The 27,500-nt window shown below is 51.6% G+C and overlaps 2 protein-coding genes across 13 annotated transcripts in view; one reads left to right on the top strand and one right to left on the bottom strand.

Annotated features, from left to right (window-relative positions):
- ANKS3 (ankyrin repeat and sterile alpha motif domain containing 3) overlaps positions 1 to 21,867 on the top strand; it is a 30,093-nt gene extending 8,226 nt beyond the window's left edge. For 4 of the 11 annotated variants that reach the window (XM_030883836.2, XM_060285451.2, XM_060285453.1 and 1 more), the window contains 13 exons: positions 1,046 to 1,127; positions 10,035 to 10,170; positions 13,773 to 13,931; positions 15,674 to 15,811; positions 16,323 to 16,432; positions 16,708 to 16,875; positions 19,015 to 19,139; positions 19,603 to 19,744; positions 20,112 to 20,284; positions 20,595 to 20,680; positions 21,145 to 21,228; positions 21,334 to 21,424; positions 21,499 to 21,867. In XM_030883836.2, the coding sequence (XP_030739696.1) occupies positions 1,046 to 1,127; positions 10,035 to 10,170; positions 13,773 to 13,931; positions 15,674 to 15,811; positions 16,323 to 16,432; positions 16,708 to 16,875; positions 19,015 to 19,139; positions 19,603 to 19,744; positions 20,112 to 20,284; positions 20,595 to 20,680; positions 21,145 to 21,228; positions 21,334 to 21,413 (1,483 nt within the window). In that variant the 3' untranslated portion in view covers positions 21,414 to 21,424; positions 21,499 to 21,867. Of the gene's footprint in view, positions 1 to 1,045; positions 1,128 to 10,034; positions 10,171 to 13,772; positions 13,932 to 15,673; positions 15,812 to 16,322; positions 16,433 to 16,707; positions 16,876 to 19,014; positions 19,140 to 19,602; positions 19,745 to 20,080; positions 20,285 to 20,424; positions 20,681 to 21,144; positions 21,229 to 21,333; positions 21,425 to 21,498 lie in introns of those variants that run through there. The other 7 variants (XM_030883835.2, XM_060285449.2, XM_060285450.2 and 4 more) reach the window with 5 other exon arrangements.
- NUDT16L1 (nudix hydrolase 16 like 1) lies at positions 13,668 to 27,369 on the bottom strand. 2 transcript variants are annotated; one of them, XM_060285466.1, is made up of 4 exons: positions 24,621 to 27,369; positions 24,280 to 24,540; positions 23,317 to 23,539; positions 13,668 to 22,379 (listed from the first exon to the last, which is right to left on the bottom strand). In XM_060285466.1, the coding sequence occupies exons 1-3, from the start codon at positions 24,771 to 24,773 to the stop codon at positions 23,318 to 23,320; spliced, it is 636 nt and encodes a 211-aa protein (XP_060141449.1). In that variant the 5' UTR covers positions 24,774 to 27,369; the 3' UTR covers positions 13,668 to 22,379; position 23,317. The 2 variants fall into 2 exon arrangements, with proteins under 2 accessions (XP_060141449.1, XP_060141448.1); XM_060285465.1 differs by having other exon boundaries at positions 13,668 to 22,384.
- Between the last annotated feature and the right edge of the window lie 131 nt (positions 27,370 to 27,500).

Genomic DNA, 27,500 nt, shown 5'->3' on the forward strand with positions numbered 1-27,500 from the left:
AGGCATGGGGATCGTCCTAGCTTTCTCATGCATCTGTCAGGTGGCATTGTGTGCAACATTTTAAGTTCTCTGTGCCTTATTTCCTTTATCTGAAAACAGGATGGCAATGCCCATGTCATAGAACTGTTAGAAGAATTACATGTTCTGTCATATAACAGGTGCCTAACATAGTGTGTGGCACTGAATTGACATGCATTAAATGCTAAATCCCTTTAGCTTTCTTGCCTTCTGTATGTATCAGGTGAGGTAATACTTTGAAAACAGTCATGAGTTTTAAATATAAGCTGGAAGTAGGGTTGTTGTCTAAAGCATGTCACCATGATAATCCTCTTTCAACCCAACATTCACCTGACACTGCACACCCTGGCTGGTGTCAGCCGTTGTAACACACTGTAGGTTTACAGGCCATTAAGAAAGAAAAAAAATGCTCCTAATTAAAATGCATTTCATTTACTGACATTCTGACTTCAGCGATGCTAAAATGTGCAAAGTGTGTGTCTTCGAACGGATGAAAACCAGTGGTTAGCTTGCTTCCTGTCTTCTAGCCCAGGTGAAACCAGTGAGGGCTTGGTGGGGGTGGCACTCTGAAGAGGGCACTGAGTTAGCCGTAAGCAAGCATTAGGTGTAGTGAGGGCAGGAGATGGTTAGTCCTGGAGCTCCTGGAAGGGTTCCTAGAGGATGTTGATCTCAAAATGTAGGATATCTGGATAGGTGGAGAGGAGGTGCTAGCTGTCTGTGAGCAGTGAAGGGCGACAGCTACTTTTTGCTGTGATTAAGTAGAGATTCAGGCCATAGCAGGGGGGGAAACAGCTAAGAAGGAGTGAAGATGGGAAACAGATTGTCTTAGGAACAAAAGACTAGACCTGGGGTAGAAACCACGGGACTGATGTGTTGATACTCACTTTCTCATCTCTCCCCGTTCAGGGAGCCCTCTAGGCTTAGGGATGGGTGACTTTGCGTCACTGAGGTTTTGTCTGCAGCAGGCAAACTTCTGCCCCCCAGAGCTTCCTCTGCTCATCATCTGACTGCAGTCTCGATCTTGCAGGGAGCCCGTATATGGATTCACTCCTTTGATGGAAGCGGCTGCTGCTGGCCATGAAATAATCGTGCAGTATTTTCTGAATCATGTAAGTGACCCTGTTTATTAGCTTATAATTTAGTCACAGCAAGTGAGGCATCGTATCACTGAGGAATAAACTGTAACAGAACTTTCTCCTACACAGAAATAACTGCTCTTCATCTGTTTATTCAACACATTTTCATTGAGTATCTGTTGATGCCAAGTGCTGAGTGGTGCTTAGGCATTAGGGGTACAGTGGTAAGCAACTATAGACACCTATTCCTGTAATAATTTTAAAAATAGTATTATTTGAAAAGTATGGAAAAAATTTTAAAACAGTAAATAGCACTCATCATCCCATCACTTAAAAAATTTATATAGAATAAGGAGGCAAAGATCTTCCTACCTTTTCCACCCGCCCCCTGTTCCCCCACAAGATGCCCAGTCGGTTGTTAAAGAGACCCAGGATTTTCCTCTGCTGAGAAAGTATGTCTGTAGACACCTGTGAACACATGGCTTTTTGTTTTGAACAAAGTGGGATTCTACTGTGTATTTGATCTGCAGCTTCTAAAAAATAATATGCCATAGACATCTTACCTTTGTATGGTATTCCATGCAGTATCCATGCCATAGTTAGTTCAGTCAGTTCCTTATTAGTAGAAATTTAGGTTTCTAACATTTTGCAATTGTAAGCAGTGCTCCAGGGAATATCTTGGCACACACAGCTTTAGCACGCATGCAGTTATTTCTGTATGCTGTATTTCTACAAGAGGGATTGCTGGTGCTCACATTTTGAACTTAATAGGTCCTAATAAAAAGGCAATTAGGGCTTCCCTGATGGTGCAGTGGTTAATAAGAATCTGCCTGCCAACGCAGGGGACACTGGTTTGAGCCCTGGTCTGGGAAGGTCCCACATGCCATGGAGCAACTAAACCCGTGCACCACAACTACTGAGCCTGCGCTCTAGAGCCTGCGAGCCACAATTACTGAGTGCACGTGCCACAACTACTGAAACCCACGTGCCTAGAGCCCGTGCTCCGCAACAAGAGAAGCCACCGTGGTGAGAAGCATGTGCACCGCAACGAAGAGTAGCCCCCACTCTTTGCAACTAGAGAAAGCCGATACGTGGCAATGAAGACCCAAAGCAGCCAAAAATAAATAAATTAATTAATTTAAGAAAAAAAACAGGGCAGTTAAATTAAAAGACAATAAAAAGATGGACAAAGGACCTGAAAAGATACATCTCTAAAGAAGATACACAAATGGCCAATAAGCACATGGAAAAATGCTTGACACCATTAGTCATCAGGGAAAATGGCAAATCAAAACAACCAGGAAAATAATAATATAATAAAAAAAAGACAATAACAAGACATGGTAATGACGTGGAGAAATTGGAACCCTCATACACTGCTGTAAATGAAAAATGATGCAGCCTCTTTGGAAAACATTCTGGTAGTTCCTCAAACAGTTAAGCATAGAGTTACCATATGACCCAGCACTTGGATATATACCACTCCTAGGTATATACCCAAGAGAACTGAAAACAGGTCCAGGCAAAATCCTGTACATAAATGTCCATAACAGTATTGTTTGTAATAGTCAAATGGTGAAAAGAACCCAAATGTCCATAAGTTGATAAATAAAATTGTTACATGCATACAAGGGAATATTAATTGGCCATAAGAAGGAGTGAAGTACTTCCCCGTGCTACAACCTGAATAGACTTTGAAAATATGCTAGGTGAGAGAAGCCAGATACAAAGGCTGAATATTGTATTATTCCTTTTGTATGAAATGTTCAGAATAAGCGTATCTGTGGAGACCAGTAGATTAGTGGTTGCCTAGGGCTGGGAGGAGGTACAGGATTTCTTTTCAGGGTGATGAAAATGTTCTGAAATTGTGGTGGTGGTTGTCCACTATTGAAGTGTAAACTGTAAGTGGATGAATTGCATGGTAGAAGAATTATATCTTAATAAAGTTGTTTAAAAAGTTCAACGGGGGAAATATTTAGTAAGTTCTAACAAATTCCCACTAAACAGATGTCTCTCTTGTCCTTCCCACCAGTAATACATGACGACGCCCATTTTCTCACATCCTCACCAGCCCTAGATGTTACCATCGTAAAGTTTTGCCAGTTTGGTAGGAGAAAAGTGGCATCTTGTTTTGGTTTGTACTTATTAGTGAGAGTGAACATTTTAAAACATATTTATTGACCATTTGTATTTCTTTTATGAATTGTCATATTTATTTATTTATTTATGGCTGTGTTGGGTCTTAGTTGTGGCACGTGGGCTTCTCTCTAGTTGTGGCGCATGGGCTCCAGAGTTCATGGGCTCAGTAGCTGTGGTGTGAGGGCTCTCTAGTTGTGGCACACAGGCTCAGTAGTTGTGGCTCACAGGCTAGTAGTTGCGGCACGTGGGCTTAGTTGCCCCGTGGCATGTGGGATCTTAGTTCCCTGACCAGGGAGTGAACCTGCGTCCCCTGCACTGGCAGGTGGATTCTTAACCACTGTGCCATCAGGGAAATCCTGTGGTTTTTTTTTTTAAACTTGTCTATCCTGGATTGTTCTATATCAGTAGATATAAAGCTCTTTTCTCTCTTGTATGGCAGCATAGCACTCCCTTGTAGGGATGAATCAGTTTCTCTAACAGTGGTCTGCAGATAGAATCAAGTTGTATTTGCCATCATGCACAGTGCTGTGCGGGATATCTGCACACATACTTCTCCACACACTTGTGCGACCACATCTCTACAGTTCGGTACTAAAGGTAGAAGTTTTGGATGTAGCCTAAGTACAGCCATAACGTGGATGTTGCCAAATAGCTATCCAAAGAGCAAGTTGTACCAACTTGAACGGTGTCTACAGCAATAAGCATTATGACTCTTAAATTATGAAGTTGGGGTTTCCCTGGTGGCGCAGTGTTTGAGAATCTGCCTGCCAATGCAGCGGACAAGGGTTCAATCCCTGGTCCGGGAAGATCCCACATGCCACGGAGCAACTAAGCCCGTGCGCCACAACTACTGAGCCTGTGCTCTAGAGCCCATGAGCTACAACTACTGAGCCCACGTGCTGCAACTACTGAAGCCCACGTGCCTAGAACCCCTGCTCCACAACGAGAGAAGCCACTGCAATGAGAAGCCCACGCACTGCAATGAAGAGTAGCCCCTGATCGCCGCAACTAGAGAAAGCCCACGTGCAGCAACGAAGACCAACACAACCAAAAATAAATAAATAAAAATAATAAATTTATAAAAAAAATTATGAAGTAGTTTAAACATTCAAAGTAGTACAGAGATAATATTAATACAACTAATCCACATGAATCCAGAGGTAACCACTATCCAGATGTTGGTCTGTACCTTTCCTGTCCCTGACTTTATACTCTCATCACATGCTGTGTGTCCTTAAGCAGCATGTAGACTTATTTTATATATTTTAAAGATTTATATAAATAATATTTTATTTATATGTTATATATTTATATAATGACTGTGTCATTTAACACAGTGTGGTACATGTAGACGGGGTTCACTCGTTTTATCAGCTCTGTATTTATTGAATGTATGAATACAGTATATTTTCCATTCCCTTGTCAGTGGACCCCTAAGTCATGTCCACCTTGCTATTCCTATCAGTGCTGCAGTTAGCATTTTCTACCTGTCCTCTTGCGCACATGTGAAGGGATTTCTTTAGGAGATCAGGATATGTTCTTCAAAGCAGAATTTTGGGTGTGTAGGCTGGGTGCATCTTCACTAGAGAGTGTACCTTGCTTCCCCCCGTAGGTGTCCCAGTTTGCACACCTCTGACAGCGTTTCATAGCTTGTGTCTCCTGTCCCCTCAAAACCCTTGGTACCTGCTATCAGCTGAGTGGTCTCCTGTTGATTTTTGCCTTTCCCTGATTTCTCGTGAGGTTGAGCATCTTTTCATATATCTATTTGCCATCTGCGCTTCCTTTTCTGAACATAATTATTCTTTGAAGGTAGTTCCACTCACACGAACTAGGCCTCCTTAAGACGTAGCAAAGGGACAGGCATTGATGTGGGGCAGGGAGCCCTGGCTGTGAAAAGCATAACTTCTGCCTCTGAGCTTAGAGCCTGATCTTAAATAAGGTAGAAGTGGAGACCATAAGGGACAGTTACTGTTATAATTTTTTAAAAGGAAAACGTGTTAGAGAATCAGACTTTTGATCATTTATGTGCTGTGCAGATTACACCCTCACTTGGTGCCTTTACTCTCCGGCTGGGTCTGAGATTGTATGTCGGCAACTCGTATGTAGGGAAAACAAATTGTATTGGATTTATTTTGGAAAATTTTCTAAATTTTAAACTTTGAAACAATTTCAGACTTAAAGAAATGTTATAAAATAGTACAGAGAATTTGCGTACCTTCACTGAATTCCCCAAATGTTAGCATTTCACTTCATTTTCTTTATCAGTCTATATACCTATTATCTTTTTTGGAACCATTTGAAAGTAAGTTGCTGACATAATGCCCTTTTCCTCCTAAATACTTTTTTTTTTTTAAACCATTTTCTTTTTTTTCTTTTTCTTTATTTTTTGTCTGCATTGGGTCTTTGTTGCTGCACACGGATTTTCTCTAGTTGTGGCAAGTGGGGCTTCTCATTGTGGTGGCGTCTCTTGTTGCGGAGCATGGGCTCTAGGCGCCCAGGCTTCAGTAGTTGTGGCACGTGGGCTCAGTAGTTGTGGCTCGCATGCTCTAGAGCACAGACTCAGTAGTTGTGGCACACGGGCTTAGCTGCTCCACGGCATGTGGGATCTTCCTGGGACCAGGGATCTAACCTATGTCCCCTGCATGGGCAGGTGGATTCTTAACCACTTTGCCACCAGGGAAGTCCCCCTCCTAAATACTTTAGTATGTTTTTCCTAAAACAAGAATTTTCTCTTTCATTATCACATACAGTTATCAAACTCAGGAAATCAACAGTGAGCCTCCCCCAGTGCACTAATCAGGAGTGGAAGGGGCTGGTCAGTTCTGGTGGTTGCTTTTTGGCTGATGGGCCAGGTCATTCCTTTGCTAGGGTGGCCGTCTGGCTGGCCCTGTGTGGATGCTCCTCATTCCCTGCAAATTTCCTCCTGCTCAGTCATGGGTGAGCCCACCTAGTCCCCTGACCTTAGCCAGGCTCCACACTTGGAGGCCGGGCACCCCATGCTCTTTGCCAGGGGAGGAAGGGGCTGCAGCCACTTCCCTTGTACCCTATGTCCCTCCTTCCGGTAGGACCATGTAGGGTGGGCTGGGCCTCTCCTAGGAGGGAGCTGAGGGTGCCATGGCCTCCACATGGGGAGTGCCCCCCCGCCATCACACTGGTTCACGGCCTCTCACCTTTGTGATCCCACCTTCCTGTCAGTTAAAATGAACTTCCATCATGTTCTTCTCTAGTTACATATTATGTACATTATAAAATAGAAAAACAAAAAAAATTAAAGGATAAATAAATTGATGGAAATTCTAATATTTTCTTCCCTCTCCTTTGGAGCCTTCTTGTTGTCAGTTCTGTTTTCTTCCTCACTAAGGAATAGTGTTACTACTCTTTTTTCCCTTTAGTATAATCTGAAGTTGAAGTCTTCCAGGCTTAAACATAGATATTAGTGGGGCTTCCCTGGTGGCGCAGTGGTAGAGAGTCCGTCTGCTGATGCAGGGGACACGGGTTCGTGCCCCAGTCCGGGAAGATCTCACATGCCGCGGAGCGGCTGGGCCTGTGAGCCATGGTCGCTAAGCCTGCGCATCTGGAGCCTGTGCTCCGCAACGGGAGAGGCCACAACAGTGAGAGGCCCGCGTACTGCAAAAAAAAAAAAAAAAAAGATATTAGTTAAAATCCTTCAGGGACTTCCCTGGCAGTCTAGTGGTTAAGACTCCATGCTTCCAATGCAGGGGGTGCGGGTTCGATCCCTGGTCGAGGAACTAAGAAGATCCTACAAGCCCCATGGCGTAGCCAGAAAAAAGAAAAAATCCTTCAGTAAAGATGGTATTGTTTTTCTGGTTGAAACCTTTGGGTCCTTCTATCAAACTGAAACTAGAAATTATCTTTTTTTCAGCTTTATTGAGATATAATTGATATACATCACTGTTTAAGGTGTACAGCATAATTATTTGATCTCTGTATATCATGAAATGCTTACCACAATAAGTTTAGTTTATATCCATGATCTCATATAGATACAAATATCTATATACATATGTCTCCTTGTGATGATAACTCTTTGGATTTACTCTCTTAACAACTTTCCTATATAACACATAGCAGTGTTAACCGTGGTCATAATGTTGTACATTACATCCCTAGTTTCTACTTACAACTGGAAGTTTGTGCCTTTTTAAAATTTTTCATTGAGATGTAGTTGGTGTACAATATTATATGTTACAGGTATACAACATAGTGATTCACAATTTTTTAAGGTTATACTGCATTTAGGGACTTCCCTGGCAGTCCAGTAGTTAGGACTCCGTCCTTCCACTGCCGGGGACCCCGCTTCAATCCCTGGTCAGAGAACTAATATCCCGCAAGCTGCGATGTGTAGCCAAAAAAAACTAAAAAGTTATATCCATTTATAGTTATAAAATATTGGTTATATTCCCTGTTTGTACAATATATCCTTGTAGCTTATTTATTTTTACGTAATAGTTTGTACCTCTTAATCCCCTACCCCTATTTTGCCCCTCCCCCCAGGATGTTGTGCCTTTTGGCCACCTTCATCCAATTTTCCCTCCTGCCACTCCCCTGAAATGATCTTTTAAGGCTGAAGGTTTCATTGCTGATTTCTAACCAGAGCTCTGGAAAGTTGGGGATTATAGAAAGTAAAGCTCAATTAGGCTCTTGTACAAATGTGGTTTTTTTCCTACCAGAGGGAAGTGTGATAATCACCTTCTGTACTGGGCTCAATCAAGACTGTCAGTTGATCATAGTTTTCTAAAATAGGGTAAAAAAAGTACATATGTAAATATTTACTATACAAGCGATATATACTTGCTATAAAAGAATTAGAAAGTATATTTAAGCAAACCGAAAGCAAAAATCACTCATAATACCATCACCCAGAGATAGCACACATTAACATATTGTTGAGTGTCTTAGTTTTTTTTTGTTTTTTTTTTTCCGCACCGTGCAGCTTATGGGATCTTAGTTCCTCAACCAGGGATCGAACCCAGGTCCACGGCACTGAAAGCCCGAGTCTTAATCACTGGACTGCGAGGGAATTCTCAAGTATCCTAGTTTTTTATGGATAAATATTTTAAGTCAAAGTGGAATTCCATTATACAGAATGTTTTGTAATATGCTTTTTTTTCTTAACGATGTCTTGTGCACACCTGCCTGGGTTTGTACGTACACTTGGCCCCGTCACGTAAGTGGGTGGGTGGTGTTCCATTTTATGTGTTCTCACTTATTTCACTAATCCCCTAGTGAACTAGTTCTTTTCAGTTCTCACTATGCTAAATGCTTCAGGGAAGATCCTAAATGTGAGTGTATATCCTTCATTATTTCCTGAGGTTAAATTCCCAGAAGTGGAATTTCTGGGTCATAGGGCATGCACACTTTTCAGGTTTCAACTATCTCTTGCTGATTTGCCCTCCAGAGCACGGGCTTATAGTCCCACCATCAACTACGAGGCTGCATGGTTGAAGCTTTCAAAATGGAAAGCTTATTGGGCTTTTCCAGTTTTCAAAAGTAGACGTGCTGGGCTTCTCTGGTGGCGCAGTGGTTGAGAGTCCGCCTGCCGATGCAGGGGACACGGGTTCGTGCCCCGGTCTGGGAAGATCCCACATGCCACGGAGCGGCTAGGCCCGTGAGCCATGGTCGCTGAGCCTGCATGTCCGGAGCCTGTGCTCCACAACGGGAGAGGCCCCAACAGTGAGAGGCCCGCCTACCGCAAAAAAAAAAAAAAAAGTAAACGTGCTCATAGTAGTAAATTTAGAAAATATAGAAGATTAGGAAGATGTGAAAAATCCCCATTATCTTACTGCTTAAAAATAATACTAACAGTTTGGGCATATCTCCTTCCAGTATTACTTTCTGTATACTTTTTTGTTTTGTCGCAGTTGTAATGTATATATACAGTTTTGTATCGTGGTCCTTTTTAAATCTTGGTTATAATTTTGTTATTTGTAAATACCAGCACTTATGGCAGTAACATAGCTGACTCTCCATCCCCCTGAGCACTTAAGTTGTCTCTGGGTTTTTGTTATTGCAGATATGTGGTGTGGAAGTGGAACTGTTGTGTTGAAGACGATAAGTACTTTTTAGGGCTTTGGGTAAAAGTTACCGAATTCTGTTTCAGAAGGGTGGTGCTCCCAATCTGATTATGGTTTTTAAAGGCTGGCCCTCCAGTGAATCTGTTGTCTCCAGTTTTCTCTGTGTGAAGAGAGGTGCAGTGAGTGGGACACATGCTCCCCATTCAGTGTGTGTCTGCAGCGTCAGAGCCAGCCAGGTGCCTCCGACTCTTGTCACTACGAAGCGCCTTCCCGGGGCTGCCCTGGTGGCGCAGTGGTTAAGAATCTGCCTACCAATGCAGGGGAGATGGGTTAGAGCCCGGGTCTGGGAAGATCCCACATGCTGCGGAGCAACTAACCCCGTGCACCACAACTACTGAGCCGGCGCTCTAGAGCCCATGAGCCACAACTACTGAGCCCATGTGCCACAACTACTGAAGCCTGTGCACCTAGGGCCCATGCTCCACAGCAAGAGAAGCCACCTTAATGAGAGGCCTGCGCACCGCAACAAAGAGTAGCCCCCACTCGCTGCAACTAAAAAGAAAGCCTGTGCAGCAACGATGACCCAACGCAGCCATAGATAGATAGATAGATGATAGATAGATAGATAGATTGCCTTCCCCACTTTCTCGCAGGAAGGCTTGTCAGGAAGATGCCGGCGCCCTCCCTCTCCTCCAGGGTCTGCAGCCCCGAAGCGAGGCTGCTTTGTGGGCGAGGTTCCTAACTCTTCTTTCACAAACTTTCACAGGGAGTCAAAGTGGACACAAGAGACCACAGTGGAGCCACAGCCCGGATGCTGGCCAAGCAGTATGGACACATGAAGATTGTGGGGCTGATAGACGCTCACTCACCTTCTCTGCCTAAGAGCCTCTACCGGAGCCCAGGTACCTGCGTCTGCGGCCAGGCCTCTGCTGGCGTCCCCTCCTCCCCTTTGGCTCATGGAGCCTGGCCAGGACCCGGGCTGAGGGGAGAGGGTGTAGAATGTAGGGTGGGACTGCCAGGCTGAGGATGGGAAGGACAGGGAGGAGGGCAGCTCACAGAGGGGATCGCTCTGGTTTTTGTTTCTTGACTTTGCTTGTGCTGTTTGTTGCCATGCAGATGTTTTAATTCTTTTTTTTTTTTTTTTTTTTTTTGCGGTACGCGGGCCTCTCACTGTTGTGGCCTCTCCCGTTGCGGAGCACAGGCTCCAGATGCGCAGGCTTAGCGACCATGGCTCACAGGCCCAGCCGCTCCGCGGCATGTGAGATCTTCCCGGACTGGGGCACGAACCCGTGTCCCCTGCATCGGCAGGCAGACTCTCAACCACTGCACCACCAGGGAAGCCCCAGATGTTTAAATTTTATGTAGTCAAATTCATCCGTTTATTGCCTCTGGGTTCTAAGTCACAGAAAATCTTGCCCTATGCCCTGGTTGTACAACAAATTGCCCATGTTTTCCTCTAGTATGTGTATGGTTTCATTTCTCCATGTAGATCTCTGATCCATTCACAATGTATTTTCACGGATGGTTTTTTCCAAACAGCTGCCCCGTTGTCCTAGCATCATGTGTTTAGAAGTCTATTTTTGACCTAGTGATCTTTACCATATATTCTGAATTTCTGTTTGCATTCAGGTCTGTTTCTGGACTGCCTGTTCTGTTCCACTGGACTCTGCACACACAGACCCACACTGTGTAAATGACAGAGGCTTTCTCTGACATGTTTTGCCACCTGGTGGGGCCGGCCCTCCTCGTGGCTTTCCTTCTCCAGTGTTTCCTGGCACTTGCTTTTCTGTGTGAACTTGAGCATCAACTTGTCTAGCTCCTTAAAAACAGCGTGCTGATATTTTTGTGGCTGTGGCAAATGTACAAATGAACTGCTGTGTTGTTGAGTCGCCCTAGGACCAAGGGACGTCCTTTTGTTCAAGTGTACTTCCGTGTCTTGCAAGAGGGTTTTAAATTTTTCCTCAAATACATTTTGCATATACCTGAAGTTTATTCCTGAGGGTCTGATTTTTGTCATTGCTGTTGTAAACGCATTATCCCTTTTAATGCTGCCATCATAGCCTTGGACGGCTTGTTGTCTGTGCAGAGGAAGGCGACTGCTGTCTGTCCACAGTTCTACCGCCTCCTGCCTTATTGAATTCTTTCATTGTCTGAATTCGTTTTATTTATCTGTTCTCTAGGGTTTTCCAGGTACACTGCCATAAAACCTGCAAATAGAGACAGATTTACTACTTTTTTCCTGAATTTTGTACCTCAGATTTCTTTGCTTTCATCGCACTCACTAATCCCTCTAGTTCCCTGTTGAATGAGGTGAGGTAATGGGCATTCACTTTGGCCCTGATCTTAGCAGAAATGCCACGTTAAGTATGATGCTGGCTTGGGACTTCCCTGGCAGTCCAGTGGTTAAGACTCCACACTTCTACTGCAGGGGGCGCGGGTTCGATTCCTGTTTGGGGAACTAAGAATCCGCGTGCTATGTGGTGTGGCCAAAAAATAAAAAATATAAATGAAAATAAAGAATAAAAATAAATGTTTTGTTTTAAAAAAGTAAGATGCTGGCTTGCAGAGTAAAGTCTGCATATATGTTATCATGTTAAGAAAGTATTTGTCATTTCCTGTATTCTTGAATGTTTTTATAGGATAAGTGCTGAATTTTGTCAAAGGTGTTTTCAACATCTATGGAGATGATTGTGAATTTTCTCCTTAGATCTATTAACACAGTATATTATGTTAATGAATTTCTTAATAATGAACCAACTTTACATTCTTGGCATAAATCCCACTTGGTGTACTCTTTTCTTAATGTGGTTCTAGATTCTGTTTGCTAATGTTGATTAATTTTGTATGGATATTCATAAGTGATGTTGGTCTGTGATTTTCTTTTGTCTATCTTTATCAGTTATAGGTCTCAATATTATACTTCATAAAAAGAACTGGAAAGTTTCCCTTCTTTTCTGTGCTCTAGAACAATTTATGTAGCATTGGTCCCATGTGGTCTTTTTTTTTTTTTTTTTTGGTGGGGGTGCGTCGGGCCTTAGTTGCGTCACGTGGGATCTGTCATTGCAACACACGGGCTTCTCTCTAGTTGGGGTGCGTGGGCTCCAGGGCGTATAGGCTCTGTAGTTTGCAGCACGCAAGTGCGGGTTCAGTAGTTGAGGCGCATGGGCTTAGCTGCCCAGCAGCACATGGGATCTTAGTTCCCTGACCAGGGATCGAACCCGCATCCCCTGCATTGGAAGGCGGATTCTTTACCACTGAACCACCAGGGAAGCCCCCCATGTGGTCTTTGAAGGATTCCCTGTGAAACCATCTGCGCCTGGTCTTTACCCACGTCTCTCTTCTGTGTGGTGTGTTTCCTAGACCCACTAGTCTCTGTGCAGATTCTTGGGGTGAGTTCTGAGTCTCTGCTGGAGCGGGTGCTCGCCTCCTCCCGGGCATCAGGGATGCTGGCGTCTGTGGGGCTCCCTGCCACCTGGGCCATGTTGGGATGTGGGGTTCGTGTGGTTCTGTCTGTTCTGCCAACTGTACGGGATCAAGGGGCCACGTCAGGAGGTTCAGATTTGTGGAGCCACCTTTTCCTTGGTTCCCCTGCCTGAACAGTTATTTTTTATGACTCCTTCAGCTTCTGCTTGGATAGACCCCAGTCTCCTCCTGGCGGCATGGATCCTGGAGTGTGAGGGAGGGGTCCACTTGGCGTCACTGGCCTGGGCTTGGAAACTGGGCCAGTGACTCTTGCTTTTGGGCAGTGGCTGGGCTGGGCCTTCAGTTCATGTCTGAGTGAGCCTCTCCCTTCTTGGCCTCAGGACTGCTTTGTAACAGACACCATCACACAGGGGATACAGTGGTAATGAGGGGCTTCTCTGCATGTCTTCACCCCAGTTCACCAACTCCAAAGTGAGATCTTACCCAATGGGTGGCTTCTACAAATAAACCCCTGAATTTTGTCTTCTAGGTGTAATGAAATATGGAAAACAATGAAAAGCTATAAAATGCTGACAGCTGTGGGCACACTGAGCTCTTCAGCTCAGACGGGTCGTAAAACAGCACACAGAGCTGTCATGTGGCACTTGTTTCCTAAGAGATTGTTCAGGTTGAGAATATAAAATGGCTTAAGAAGTTGTGACTGCCGCTGCCATATGTTTATGAAGAGATGGATCTTACTTGTCACCTCAGCTTAGAACAGAATGTATTTCTAACTGTTAACATACTTTCATGTTGTAAAAAATTCTGGAAACTCAGCGAGAGGGATGAGTTGGATCTGCTCACCATACTTAGCAGCTTTACTCCTCCCCCCCCCGCCCCCTGCCCCATGTCCCTGTGGCCCATCTGAGCAGTGGACCCGCCCATTGTGGCATTTCTTACAGGTGACATCCTGGGAACACTTTTCTTAATTTAGGAAAAGGAAAAAAGCAATTACGATGATTTTTATTTCAGTTCATTATAAGGATTAGTAAATTAGTCCATCACTGAACATACTGTCTAAATTTTGGTGTTTGACCCACAGAAAAATACGAAGATCTGAGCTCTTCAGATGAATCCTGCCCTGTCCCTCAGAGACAGAGGCCCTGTCGGAAGAAGGGCCTCAGCATCCACGAGGGGCCGCGAGCCTTGGCCAGGCTCACAGCTATTGGACTCGGAGGCAGGATACAGCAGCCTTGCTATGGTTAGTGCCCCATGATCCCGGTGGCTTTGACACCATAGTCTAGGATTCTGTCTGAGAGAACGAGCAACTCTCAGGCTCCTGACGTGGGGGCCGCCTGGGCTGCCGGGTGGGAGCAGCAGCTCAAGGACTCAGAATCCATCACAGGGATGGAGACACATTAGTCAGTGTCTCGCTCTTGGGTTTTGGTTCGTCCTTTGAGTTTCCTTTCTGTTGGTTAAAACTACAAATAGAACATTCTCTCCTGTAGGAGAGAGATAACTGAGCTTGGATCCATTCCTCACGTGGGTGGGTCAGCCCAGCAGGGAGAACGTGACCGTTGAGTCCCCTTCCTGTCTCTGCCGCATCCCCTGGGGAGGACTCTGCCCTCGCACTCTTTTCTCAGGGTGTGGATTTGAGAACTGCCCACCAGACACCTGGTAGGCCAGAACCCTAGACCCTGAGTTTCCAGATGGCCTGAGTTTTTGTCAGACCGTCAGCTCCTGAGTGTTGACTGCAGTGCTTTTGGGGAGCACAGGCGCTGAGCGCTTGGGGCGAGTTGGGCTTGACGCTGTCTCTCGTGCTGGCCTGAGTGACCAGACTCCAGTGTGGGTCTCACCCATCAGTGGCCAGGCCGCTGGTCTAGCAAGCAGCCCTCAGAACCCCCTCCCAGCCAGGAGACCATGTGAGGACTTGATTCCCTTCTCAGACCCTTGGAAGGGGTCCTGGCACTGGTTGGTAACCAGGCCTGCCTCCTCCCAGCATCCAGGGGGCTGACTGGTGAGCTGGTGCTGAAGGTGAGGACACGGGCGTCCGGTCTGGCAGCTGAGAGCTCGGGGCTCTGGGATGAGTAGCAGAGTCTGTTCCTTTGGAGAAGCCCAGGCCACCTGTCCTGCCTGAGCTGTGGCCGGGGCATAGGAAGGAGTGTTCACCAGCCTCTCAGCTCCGGCCTTTCAGGAGATTCTGTTTTTCTTCTTACACTGTGTGAAAGTTTAATTTTCTGTAAGTGCATATATGCTCTTTGCCAAAAGTTAAAAAACATTTTTGAATGATAAATAGCATGTGCTGATGTAAAAAAATCTCTAACTTCAGAAAGGTATAAAGAAGAAAATAAGTTACCTGTGGTCCCACCAGCCAGGCTCTTTCATGCAAATACACGTACTTTCTGTGGGGCAGAGGCAGGGGCAAAGGCGGAATTAAACACTGGTTTGTGTTCCGCCTCTTCTTGTTTTCTCGCAGGCAGACATTCAGAGGTTATATAATTCACTGTCGCTGCCATTAATGTTTAGCCAGGGCCTCTTACCTTCCTGTTCACCTGGATCTTCTTGACTGGGGTTGACTGGCCCCTGTGCTGGAAAGTCGCAGGGGCCATGCAGGCCGGTGTGTGTATGAGAGTAGATGTTTCCAGCTGCGGGAACACCTTGTAGTATAGTTTTCCTTTGGCTCAGGAATTTGTAAATACAGCTTACTGTCTCCTACTTTGTCCTCTTGGCAAAGCAACAGCGTGGCGTGATAGAGAGGCCGCCACTGCCAGGCCTGGCTCCACGTGCACCCGCTGCTGGGCACAAGCCGGTCACTAACCCCTTGGAGCCTGTTTCCTCATTTGCGGACGGCACAGCTCTGTCCAGGTTACCGTGGCGAGTAGAGAATGCTGTCCTGGGGCTCCCCTCGCCGAGATCCCTCTGAGGTGGTGGTTGTGTGTGGAAGGAAGAACTCGTCCTTCCTTATGCATGCGTGTGGATTTACATGCCCTATTCTGTCCACAGAACAGGTGCCTCCACGGGGCTACGTCACCTTCAACAGCAGCGATGAGAATCCCCTGGAAGAGGGGGGCCTCTGCTACAGGGACGTCACCTCCCCCATCAATGAGCGGGATGTGGAGAGCAGCAGCAGCAGCAGCCGGGGTACGCACACCCCCCCGCCACCAGTCCAGCTGGGCCGTGGCCCTGTGATGGGTCCATCCGGCAGAGGAGAGGGTGAAGGTTAGAGAAGGTTCTGGCTGTTGTGAGGAGAGTCATAATCTGGCGTGGGGACAGGTGAGGAGACTTCTCACCCAGGGTCTCTGAGCAAGATCTGGGAGTCAGTCCAGACAGACAGGCTTAGTCTCTTGACTGGTAAGTCCTTAGGAAATGTCTTCGTATGTTATGTGCATCGTCCATTCCACAGCTGTTTACCGAGTGTCCTGTGTGCCAAGCACTGGCTAGATGCTTGCATTTATCGGTGAACAGAGCAGACAAACCCTGCCGAGCCTAGAGAGGAAGGGCCTGGCCTGGCAATCGGCGTGAAGCAGAAGCAAACAGTGAACGATTGGAGGGGCCGGGGAGCGCTGTGGCTGAAGCCGCTCGGGGACAGGGCTCTGGGGAGTCGCCATGGGCGAGGCCTGTGGTCAGGCGTCCTCGTCTTCGCCATTGTCAGAAGAGCACGCCTTCTGTGCCCACCTCGGGGCCGCGCGGAGCAGCAGCAGCAGTGAGGGCCTGGCCCGGGCCCCGGAACTCAGCAGCGAGGCCTCCCTGGAGAGCAACGAGGTGACCCTCCCCCCCTCCTCCCCCTCCCCCGGCGTCGTGGGGGCTGCCTAGCAGTTCACTTGAGGTGAGCGTGTCCATGCAGTGCCACGGGGGCCGCCACCGGGGAGGCCTCTGGCAGGCGGGGGAGTTACGGGAAGTTTCAGACCTTCCCCACCGTGAGGGGAGCGTGCAGAGGAAGCCGCATACACTGGCGGTGGGGCAGGGAGCAGAGCTTGGATGCAGCATGTCAGCTGCCAGCCCCCGCAGTTGCTTTAAACACACACCTCTCACCACAGGATTCGGATCATGCGCGGAAAAGCTCGGTTCGCAAACAAACTAAAAGCTACGTGAAGACCAAGAATCGTTACAGCAGCAGCGACAGCCAGTGGCCTCCTGGCACCGGGACTTCCTGTGCCCCAAGATTGATCCCCCAGCCTGACAGGTCCCCCTACTCAGGACCCCAGGTAAGACCGTGGGGCTTCTTGTGATTTGTGAGGCAGTTATTTGTACTTCCCATGGGGCTGGCACTGTTGAGAGAAAAGAGTGGGGTGGTTTTCTCCACACGACCTAGAAAGCTACTCGGGCTGAGAGGATTCCTAATGGTGAGAGGAGCCAGTTGCCGGGCTTCTGTTCATTCCTTTCCATGGAGGGATCCGTCTCTCCCCCTGGTTTCCATGCTCAGCTCAGCCTCCCTGAGCCTGGGGAGGAGAAACACAGGACCAGCATCACAGAACTGCTTTCAGGTGACAGTGACAAGCTGCATGGGAAGCAGAGGCAAAATGGCACTTAGTCGGGACTTAATGAGAACTTAATTGCTGCCTTTCTCATCGTGGCTGCTCTGATTGGGCAGTTTGTCCAGGATTACAGGTACAACAGCAGCGCCACTGCCTAGTGTGTTCTCCCACCCTCTGCGGGCATAAGTGGTACAGAGGTGGAAGAGAGGTCAGCATTTGCCATTTATTAAAGTCACAGCTCTGCTCTTCACTAAAAGCCTGTGATTTTGCTGGTTTCTCCTCGCAGCCCCTCTGGCGAGCTTTCTCCAGCGCCTGTGTTCCCAGGCTCGGTGAGCAGCTGACCTCTCCATACCTTAAACACATGCCGATTGGAGCCTTTAAATCAGCTTCTTTAAATATGTTCCAAGATTTGGTGTATGTGCTTGGCAGAGGAGCCGGTGGGGCGAAGCTACCTGCTTCTGGGTCGGGGTTTCCTACGTAGCAGAGCAGCTCCGTCACTGCCATCTCCTGAAAGTCAGCCCTTGACACAGGGTTTGTAAAACAGAAACAAAGAAAGGAATAAAATATGTTCCAAGAGCTAAAGGAAACCATGTCTAAATACAGAATATCAATAAAGTGATAGAAATAAAAATGAACCAAATAGAAATTCTGGAACTGAAAGTACAATAACTGAGATGAAAATTTTACTAGAGGGGCTCAACAGCAGGTTTGAGCCCACAGAAGAGAGAACCAGAAGACTTAACATAGATCACTTGAGGTTATCCAATCCGATAAAGAAGAATGAGGAAAAATGAACAGAAACCTGTGAGACACCAGCAAGTGTAACAGCGTGCACGTAATGGTGTTCCTGGGGAGGAGGGAGGGAAAAGTAGAAAAAATGTTTTAAAATAGCCAAATCTTATCAGGGGAAATGAAAAGACTGCTGTCCACTGCACAGTCTGTGGGGCCAAGGCAGAAGAAATCCTGGAGAAACATCTAAAGGTGCGAGAATGCAAGTTAAGAAAAAATAATCTCTCAGATACTGGAAATTTTGATTTGGGGATCCAAGAACACGTCGATCTGGGGATCAAACTACCAGGCATTGGTACCTACAGCCTGGACCTCTACGTGGTGCTGGGGAGGCCAGGTTTCAGCATCGCAGGCAAGAAGTGCAGGGCAGGCTGCATTGTGACCAAACACAGAATTAGCGAAGAGGAGGCCCGGCACTGGTCCCATGGGATCATCCTTCCTGGCAAATAAATTCCCATTTCTATCCAAAAGGCCAAAAAAAAAGTTTTCAGTGAAAAAAAAAAAAAGCCAAATCTTCTCAGATTTGATCAAAAAATGAATGTGCACATCCAAGAAGCTGAATGAGCTCTAAGTTAAATTCAGAGCCACACCTGGACACATCACAATCAGAGTGTCACTAAACAAAGAATCTGGGAGCAAGAGACAAGTGACTCAGCACGTACAACGGGATCTCCAGACAATTAACAGCGTATTTCTCATCAGAAACCACAGGGACCAGAAGACATGGACGACATGCTAACCAACAGTGCAGCGTCCAGCAAAGACTGTCCCCCAGAGTGAAGGAAAAATGAAGAGTCCCGGGTCAGCAGAGACCGAGAGGAGCTGCTGCCGCAGACCTGCCACAGGGTGTGCTTGCTGCTGCAGTGAAGACACTGGTCCAGAGACGCCCTGCCTGCCCTGCCTGAGGACACACAGGGGGCAGCCCAGGCTCTCTGCCGAACTTGGGAGTCAGCAGAGCTCAGGACAGGCCAGGTGCTCAGCAGGAGAAAGGCAGCTCTGTGTGCAGCACAGGCCTTTTCCTGCCCCCACGTCTTCGTGGCCTGCCTGTCTTCTGACCTGCCCTGGCTCCTCACCCTCTAGGACCTCGCCACACTGCTGGAGCAGATTGGCTGCCTCAAATACCTGCAGGTGTTTGAGGAGCAGGACGTGGACCTCCGCATCTTTTTGACCCTCACTGAGAGCGACCTGAAGGAAATCGGCATCACGTGAGTCCCAAGGCCTCTGGCTACGATGCCCAGGAACCAGCTGAGGTGCAGCTCCCAGCATTTGGGTGGAGACCCTTCCTGTCCAGTGGCCAGCTTTCTCCCTGCTGTCAGCTGTCCACTTCTGCAGCTGCTCCCAGCTCAGGTGCAGGCAGCCTGGGTCCCGAGGCCCCGAGCTGGCCCAGCAGACACTGCTGTGCTCAGGGCACCCTGACATTTTCCACTGTCCACCTTTGAGAGCATCCCCAGCAGCCCCAGCTCCCTGTCTAGTGAAAGCAGCAGCCAGGCAGGGTGGGAAGGTCACGACTCCTTACGATGCTTTCTGTCTTCTGTCCCAGGATCCTGGGGGCTACTCTCCCCCTTCAAAGCTGGGATCTTTCTAGCAGACAGTCTTGGTAGAAGGACGGCCCACGGAACCTCCACATAGAGCAGGTGCTGATCCGTGTCCTCTCACTCCCTGCTGTAGGTTGTTTGGGCCCAAGAGAAAGATGACCTCTGCCATCGCCCGCTGGCACAGCAGCGCCCGCCCCCCCAGTGATGCCTTGGAGCTGGCCTACGCCGACCGGCTTGAAGCCGAGATGCAGGAGCTTGCCATCCAGCTGCACAAAGTAAGTAGAGAGCTGGGGCAGGGGACGTGCAGAGGACACAGAGTGGAGACAGATGCCCAGAATCAGCGGAGAGCAACAGCCAGGGTGGGTGACAGGACAGCGAGGCCAGGAAGCATCATGGCTTGGATGCAGTGGGGCGCACAGGTGGGCACAGGAGGGAGAAAGGGTGTCAGCAGCGCACACCACAGGGCTTGCAGGAAGGGGCCCAGGCCGGGGGGGCTCCAAGGTGGAGACAGGTCCCCCCAGGCCAGGAGAGGAGGAGGCAGTCTGACGGCGGAGATGGAACCTGGGGTGGGGGAACCCTGCCCGAGTGGTCATTCCCCACCCCCGAACCAGCCTGCTGCACCTGCTGCCTCTCCCGCTGCAGCGCTGTGAGGAGGTGGAGGCCATGCGGGGCCTGGTGTCACAGGAACAGGAGCTGCGGGCCGTGGTGGAAAGCTGTCTCCTGGAACAGGACGGCGCCCGCAAGGACGTCCATGCACAGTTGCAGGAGACCTGGGCCCTGGCCCGGGACGCTGCGCTTGTCCTGGACCAGCTGCAGTAAGTGGGTGTCCGAGCTGCCCCCGGGCCAGGGCCAGGCCAAGTCACTGTTTCCTCCAGATTCTTCCAAGAATGGGTTGTTTTCAGGGCCTCCTGGAGTCACCGCCACCCCAGTTTCATCTGGCTGTCCCTCCTTGCAGGGCAGACCAGGCAGCAGAGGGGCCCCGTGTGGGTCTTTTCTCTGCCCGGGCTGCACAGGCACAGGCTGGCAGGGCGCACAGGGCAGAGCCCCGCCTCACACTCTGGGAGAAGGGTGTCTGCGATCGCCTGGCCTCTCCCCTCACCAGCGATTGGTTCTCGTGTCCGGCAGAGCCTGTCAAGCTGAGCTGTCCGCCCGAGTGCAGCAGGATGAATCCCCACTCGAGGCCATGCTGGGCCCAGGCCTCCCCACAGCTGGTAAGGAGAGCAGTGTCCTGGACCCAGAACAGGTAGACAGAGGGCAGGGACACCTCCCCAGGCTGGGTTTTACCACTTGTCTCAGTGCAGTTATCACACTGACACCACCCCACCCCAGATCCTCTCACGTGCCCAAGCCCATGTCCTCACTGTCCCTCCAGGTGGCCTTTGGGCCATGGCTGCCTCCACTGTCCAAGACCTCAAGTGACTTCTACAGCCCCTGGCTGGGCCCCCCCAGGGCATAGCCCAGTAGGCAGGGGCCCTCACACACATTCCTGGGGCTGAGCCCTGACCGGCGTCAGCGCTTTGCTCCACAAGTGGGAGGAGAACACTCTGATATAATGAGGGGGACGTATGGCACCAAAGGTTGGGGGAGGGGGTGTCCCTTGGTCGCAGTGGCTCAGGATGGAAAGGCAGGGCCCGTGAGCACAGACCCCAGGCCTACTCAGCTCTCTGCCCTGCAGACTCCAAAGGCTGGCAGGCCGCCTTGCAGGCCCTGAGCCTCCCTCAGCTGTCGGGAGCCCTGGAGGATCGAGTCCGGGAGATGGGTGAGTCCAGGGGGCCGGACAGCCCACCAGCCCTCAAGGTCATCCATTCCTGTGTCCTCGAGCCCTCCAGACTGCGAAGCAGTAACTGTCTGCCCCCGTTCTCAGGGCGAGTGCTGTGCTTAGTGACCCAGAGCCTGGAGAAGCTGCAAGTGCTGAACGGGAAGGAGAACTGGCGGGAGCCTTAGCCAGGGGGACGGTGAGTGTCTGTCCGTCCAGGACCTCGGCCCCAAGAGCAGGGCAGCTGTGCAGCCGAGCGAGCGCCCCCCTCAGTCTTCCCTTTCCCTTCTCAGAATCTGACGTGGGGTGACTGATCCACCCTGAAGCTGTGTGCCCAGAGGACAGGAGGCCAGCGAGCGGGCAGCTGCAGTGGCCAGGGCCAGAGGATCGGGCCCCAGGAGCAGCTGGCAGACAGGACGGGGCTGTGGCCGGTGCGAGGGCAGCAAGGCCCGCACTGAGGCAAGACGAGGGTCTGTTATCCAGACCGGGAGTGGGGCCCAGAGCAGGCAGGGCCTTGGGGAGAGCGTGTCCCCACACACCACAGGCGCCACACTGAGGTTCGCCCAGACAGGTGAGGACTGGGGCGGGGTGCCTGGGCAGCATATGTCATTTGCTGGAAAATAAAATTTAAGATTGGCTGGTGAGGGGTTCAGTTCTGGTCCCACGGCCTGAGGTACTGGCTGATAAACCACAGTAAGAGGAAAGCTGTGCCAGGGCCCTCGCCCAGAGCACCATGCTCAGGGCAGGACCAACTGGGTGATCCCTGCTGCCCCATCCCTCTGTTGCCTGTAGCTAGGGCCACCTTTGCATCAGAACCCCCATGATTCTACAAAGCTACCTGGAGAGCGAAGCAGGCCCCAGAAATAAGAGAGGAGCAAGTACAGGTGTTTTATTTACAGAGCAGAGTGTCCTTGCCCACATGTGCCAGCCACTTCGTCGAGGCTCTAAGATGGGACACCCAGGCTGGGCCGGGAGCATTGCTTTCCTTACCAGGCCAGCGCTGTGGAAACTGTGAGCTTCACTGAGGAGTCTTTCCAGACGTAGGGCCATAGGAGACCGCCAGTGGTGACCTTCCTGTCCTGTGGTGGCTCTCCTGTTGTCACTGTGCACGCTTGGCCAGTGCTGCCAGACTGCTTCCTGGAGGTGCCTGCAGGCTGTGCTGGGAACAGAGAGGGGAGGCTCTCAAAGGAAGCAGCAGTGGGCTCAGCCCAGGTGCCACCAGAGCCACCAGGATCAGGGAGAGGCATCACACTGTCAGTCTCAGTGAAGAAACCACCAGACCAGGCCCATGGCCCAGAAGAGTCCATGGCTGGCAGTGCCACAGTCAACACGGGGAGGTGGCTGGCACCCCCACCTGGGAGGGGAGGCCTGCATCAGCTCCACCTGAATGGTACCCAGAGCCCCGCTCTTATGCCCGGCCCCTGCCCTCAGGTCCCTGGGTGGTGGGGAAGGGGACACCCTCGTGCATCCACCCCTAGGCCTGTAGCCAGGACTGAAGAACACACAGAACAGCGGAGGCACAACTTTACTGTCCTTTCTCCAGCAGCTCCCTGTACACCTGGGCCCCACAGCCCTGACTGTTCGCAGGGACAGGGCCCAAGACAGAGCAGGTAAAGCTGCTTTGAAAACTCACCACAAATAAAGCTAACAACCAAAATTAACAACATAACCTCCTATCCTGGGCTGGCGTTTCTCCAGACCCTGGGGCTGGCTCGGGGCAGGACGCAGGACGGAGTCAACCCAAAGTTGGCCTCCACAAGAACAAAACTGCCACGAGAACAAAGCAACTTCTCCAGGGTCCAAGTGCATGTGCACTTATCCACTGAAGCCATCAGGAAACACCTGGGGCTCCACCAGCCCACGACACGCACGCAGAGAGCTCGTTTTAGAGTGGGTGCACCCAGGCCACCACCCAGTAACTGCTCTGGGCAGTGGAGAAGAGGAGGTGCCCACTCCCCAACACAGTCGGAATGGGTCAAGCACAGAACATGCTAGAAGACACACTCCCACAATGAGGCTGGAGGGCCCAGCCTCAGCCCACGGGTACAGAGCGCCAGGGGGAGGGCGACAGACACAAGGCACAGGAGCAACCTCAGGAGGCAGATGGGAGCAGCTTCTCTAGGGCCTTCTTCTGCTTTTCTGTGGCCGCAGCCAAAGCTTCAGCCAGCTTTTCCTCGGGCATCATGTTGAGCACCTTGAGAGCAAAGAGGAGCTGGTACTTGGCTGTGCTGATGAAAGCGTTGCTCAGGAAGTTGGGAAAGCCACCGACTCGGTCCTTCTGGGTGTACAGTGGGACGCGCACGAGCCCCAGCACCTGCATGGAGAGGAGACCAGGATTGGGACCAGGCCCCCACACGGATGGCATGGCCTTGGCAGGAGGGGCTTGTGAGCAGCTAGGCCACGGGAAGGACAGCCAGGTTGCCAAGGACATAATGGGAGACCCAGGTAGGGTTGGGTGAGGTAGAAGCCAGCCAGCTCCCTTGGTGCGGTGCAGCCCCTCTCTTCCCCAAGCAAGTTTCAAGGCCATCCCCATGCACATCCCACTCTCAAGTCCCAGCCCTCAACCACTAGCAGGAAGCCCCACAGTCCACACCCTCATGCTCCCTCTTTCACCTGGTGAATCCCAAACACCCCAAGTGCCACTCCCAGTCTTCCAGACTATAAAACCCAGAAGTAGAGCCTTCATCCCTCACACCATGAGATCCCGGCCCATGAACCCAGACCTACAAGATCCCCTTTTTACTCTGCAGTTTCACACCTCCCGGAGCAGGCACCGCCCCTTCCCATCCTCCCACCGATCCCACTCCCCACTCCCAGGATTGGCAATGGCAGGCAGCAAGGCAGATGGAACACAGCCCCGAGGGAGCCCCAGCCCCGGCCCCCCTCCCACCCTACCCGACCCCTGGTCCCTCTCCCCACCCCGAAGCTGGAGACAGCGACACCCTCCCAAACTGTCCAGGGGACCCTCAGGGGGACGTGTTACCCATCGGTGCCTTCCGCGGGGCCAGAGCCAAACCCCGGGGCGGGGGGCGGGGCCCGAGCAGCGGCCCCCACCTCCAGGCCGTGATCCCGCGAGTGCACCGCGCTGATCTCCACAGCATGCAGCTGCTCCAGCGTCAGCTGCCGCGCGTACAGGTGCGCCACGACGCGGTGCGGGCCCTCGGTCAGGTGCGAGCTCAAGTAGTCGGCCTCCGTGAGGCGCAGGCAGCCCAGGCCCAGGCCCAGCACCCGATTCAGTCCGTCCTCCAGCGACCAGAAGCGCCGGTCCACGAAGCCCCCGGGGAAGCCCAGCAGTCCGTCGAAGCGCATCTGCATCTGCAAGGGAGCGCCGGGTCACGGGCGCAGGTCCGAGTGGCGTCCCGTACCCGCCCGCCCGCGTCCTCCCGCGTCCTCACCAGCACCGAGAAGCGCATGGGGATGCGGCCGAAGAGTTGCCCGGGGTTTGCGGCGTACAGCATGGCGTGGCACGAGTGGCTCCAGCCCGGCCCCAGACGCATCGCCTCCACCCGGCTGATCTGCTTCAGCTCCGGAACCGCCGCCGCCGACATCTTGGCACTACCCACCGCGACCCGTGCACCGCCCTTACGTGCATGCGCGGGCCCGCCCCCGCCGCGCCCGAGCAATCCGCGGACAGCCGCGCCCCTGGGCCCCGCCCCTCCGCCAATCGCTGACGCGCACCAGGGCAGAGCCCGTCACGGCTCTCCGACGCTCCGTTGCGGGGCGGAAGGGGCGGGCACAAAGGGAATGGCTGCGGGCGCCCCAGCCGTCACCCAATAGCCGCGCACCCCGAGCGGGCCCCGCCCACGGCCCTCGAAAACCACAGAGCCCAGGATGCAACGCGACAGCCGAGCTCGCAGGAGTGGGGCGTGGACTTCGGGTCCTCGGGCGCGCGGCGCTTGCGGGGTGGGGGCGGTGCTTGCGGAGTCAGGGTTCAGACTACCCGCCCCGAAGAGGGCAGGAGAAGCCCCAGCAATCTCTTTACCCTCGGCCCTCCCCCAGCGCCTGCCTGGGAGCACCGCCCCGCGGGCTTCCCACCGCCAGCTCCAGGTCTGGCCGGCTCCAGCTTCTGGACGCGAGGGCGCCTCCTGCTTCCCCCAAGGGGCTCAGCTGAGCCCTGGGATCAGAGGACACAACCCTCCCCTGCACGCACGCCAGCCCCATCGTTCTGCAGCCGGCTAAGCACTGGAATCCAAGGTCACTGCTGGTCTGCCTGACTAGAAGAGCAGGAAAGCAGAGTCTGGCAAAGCTCCAACTGCCCTCAGTACAAGTCCACACCCAGCACTGAACTGGGTGCATGGTGAGGAGTTCTGGGGCTCCCTAAGCCCAGCCTGCTGGGGCAGAAGTGATTTAAATCCCGGGGCAGGGAGCTTCCCAGCCCAGCGCACCAAGTACCCTGCCTGTCAGACACCATAGCCAGGTACTGTTGGAGGAAATAAGGTCTCCCCCACTTTATTCCGAGGAGGAACCTGGGGCTTAGATGAATGGGACTTGCCTGAGGGCACCCAGCAGTTTGTGAGAGCCAGGATCCCACCCAAGATTCCCACTGTCTCCTACCCAGTGTACACAACAGAAAACCGTGAAGCTTCAGCAAAAGGGGGCCCGAGTTACTTACCAGCTGTCTGTACTGGAGAAGGAAGTTGCTAGGGCTCGGAAGCGTCAGAAACAGCCATCAGAGGGACAGTAGCGGGGCTCCCCTGGATCCTATGGTGCCACTCGCTCCACCAGCTGGCCCAAGCTCCATTTTTCTCCCACCGTGGACATGGATTTGCTGAGGGAAGGCACCACAGCCTGTGCTCACAGGATGGGTGCCATGGCACAGCCTCAGGAAAGCCATGCAGCCGAGGGCAAGTTCTGTGCCCTGACCGGGGCTGAGAAGGAGAGGGGCAGAGGGCAGGCGAGGGTTGGCAGGATTCGCCAGAAACTCATTCACGTTGGGTCCTCGGTGGTGTTCTGTCAGACGTGGGGAGTAAGGACCCAAAGAGAGAGGCTCTCCCCTACCATGGCCCTCTGCCAGGGGTCAGGGCTCAGGTGGGGCAGCCACAGCTGGCAAGGGGAAGCCAGATTCCAGGGCAGGTAACCGTGTCTGAAGGGGAGAGATTATCAAGGGGAAGGGCCAATTCAGGGAGGACCCCACCTCCAGGCCGCAGACATTAAGAAAGGAGGTGGGTTGGTTTGGGGGCAGTGTGGAGGGAGATCCAGTGCAGCCCATGCAAGAACCCATGTGACACTGAGCGCCCTTCTACCACACTGGGACCATGCCAGACCCAGGCACAACTGAGGTGGCAAGCCTTCCTTGGGGCAGGGACAGGCTGCCTGAGTCAGAGGGGACCAGAGGAGGCTACTTGGAACTGTGTCCACAGAGGAGCCAGGGCCCTGCTGGTGGGTGGTGGTTCAGGCAGTGCTGCAGTGGGTGTTCTGGAGCCCCAGCCTTTCCCTACGGGGAGGCTGCTCGCTGGGCAGGAGAGCACAGACCAAGCAGAGGGCCCTGGCTGGGCTCCAGCATCCTGGCAGCCAAACCTGCCCCTCCAATCCATTCCCCACATGACAGCTGGAGAAAGTTGCTCCCTTGCTTAGAAGCCTCTGGCTAAAACTACCCCACAAGGTGTCTGCACCCCACACCCCCAACTCTGATGCTTCAGCCACTTGCTGGACACACTTGGTCCACTCCTGCCTCTGGGCCTTTGCACTTGCTGGGCCGCCTGCCTGGGGTGCGCTTCTGCGGAGAGCTCCTTGGCAGCATTCAAGGCTCAGCTGAAATATCTCCTCAGAGAAGCCCTCCCCAGCCACAGGTTAAATCAACTCCATCTCGTGACCCGCTGACTCTCTTCCTAACAGTAACCAGACCTGGGAAAACTTGGATTACTTGCGTGGTGTCTCACTGACTAGAACACAGGCTCCAGGGGCCTTGCCCATTTTGACTTCTGGCAGAGCAGGCACTCAGTTCACGGCGGTGGGATGAATCAACTCGCTGAAGCAACCTGCACACCTGGAGGCTTTGGGCTCTGCCACCTGCTCAGGAGGCAGAGCCAAGTCCCAAGGGTCCCTCCTTTGCTCCAACCCAACAATCAGCACGATATGACCAAAAGAGTAATAACAGCAGTCCTCACGCCCTCCTGGAAGTTGTAGTTCGCGGACATCTTATACATGAGGGAACAGAGGCTGCAGCCACAAGTTGGCACCTGCACTGCTGTGAGGGCGTCAGAGCTGCCACCAGCTACTCAGCTGTCCTGCCTCCCAAGAAACAGCCTCAGTCCTAAGGTGCTGTGCACGGAGGA

This window comes from Globicephala melas, chromosome 15 (assembly GCF_963455315.2).
Source record: "Globicephala melas chromosome 15, mGloMel1.2, whole genome shotgun sequence".
Lineage (NCBI taxonomy): Eukaryota > Metazoa > Chordata > Mammalia > Artiodactyla > Delphinidae > Globicephala > Globicephala melas.

What these genes read in the sequence shown, in the direction of transcription:
- NUDT16L1 (XM_060285466.1), bottom strand. Translation starts at nt 24,773, where the DNA reads ATGTCGGCGGCGGCGGTTCCGGAGCTGAAGCAGATCAGCCGGGTGGAG. An exon ending in CCATGCGCTTCTCGGTGCTG is followed by an intron (nt 24,541 to 24,620) that starts GTGAGGACGCGG and finishes GCTCCCTTGCAG; the next exon opens with ATGCAGATGCGCTTCGACGG. An exon ending in CGCGGGATCACGGCCTGGAG is followed by an intron (nt 23,540 to 24,279) that starts GTGGGGGCCGCT and finishes CTCTCCATGCAG; the next exon opens with GTGCTGGGGCTCGTGCGCGT.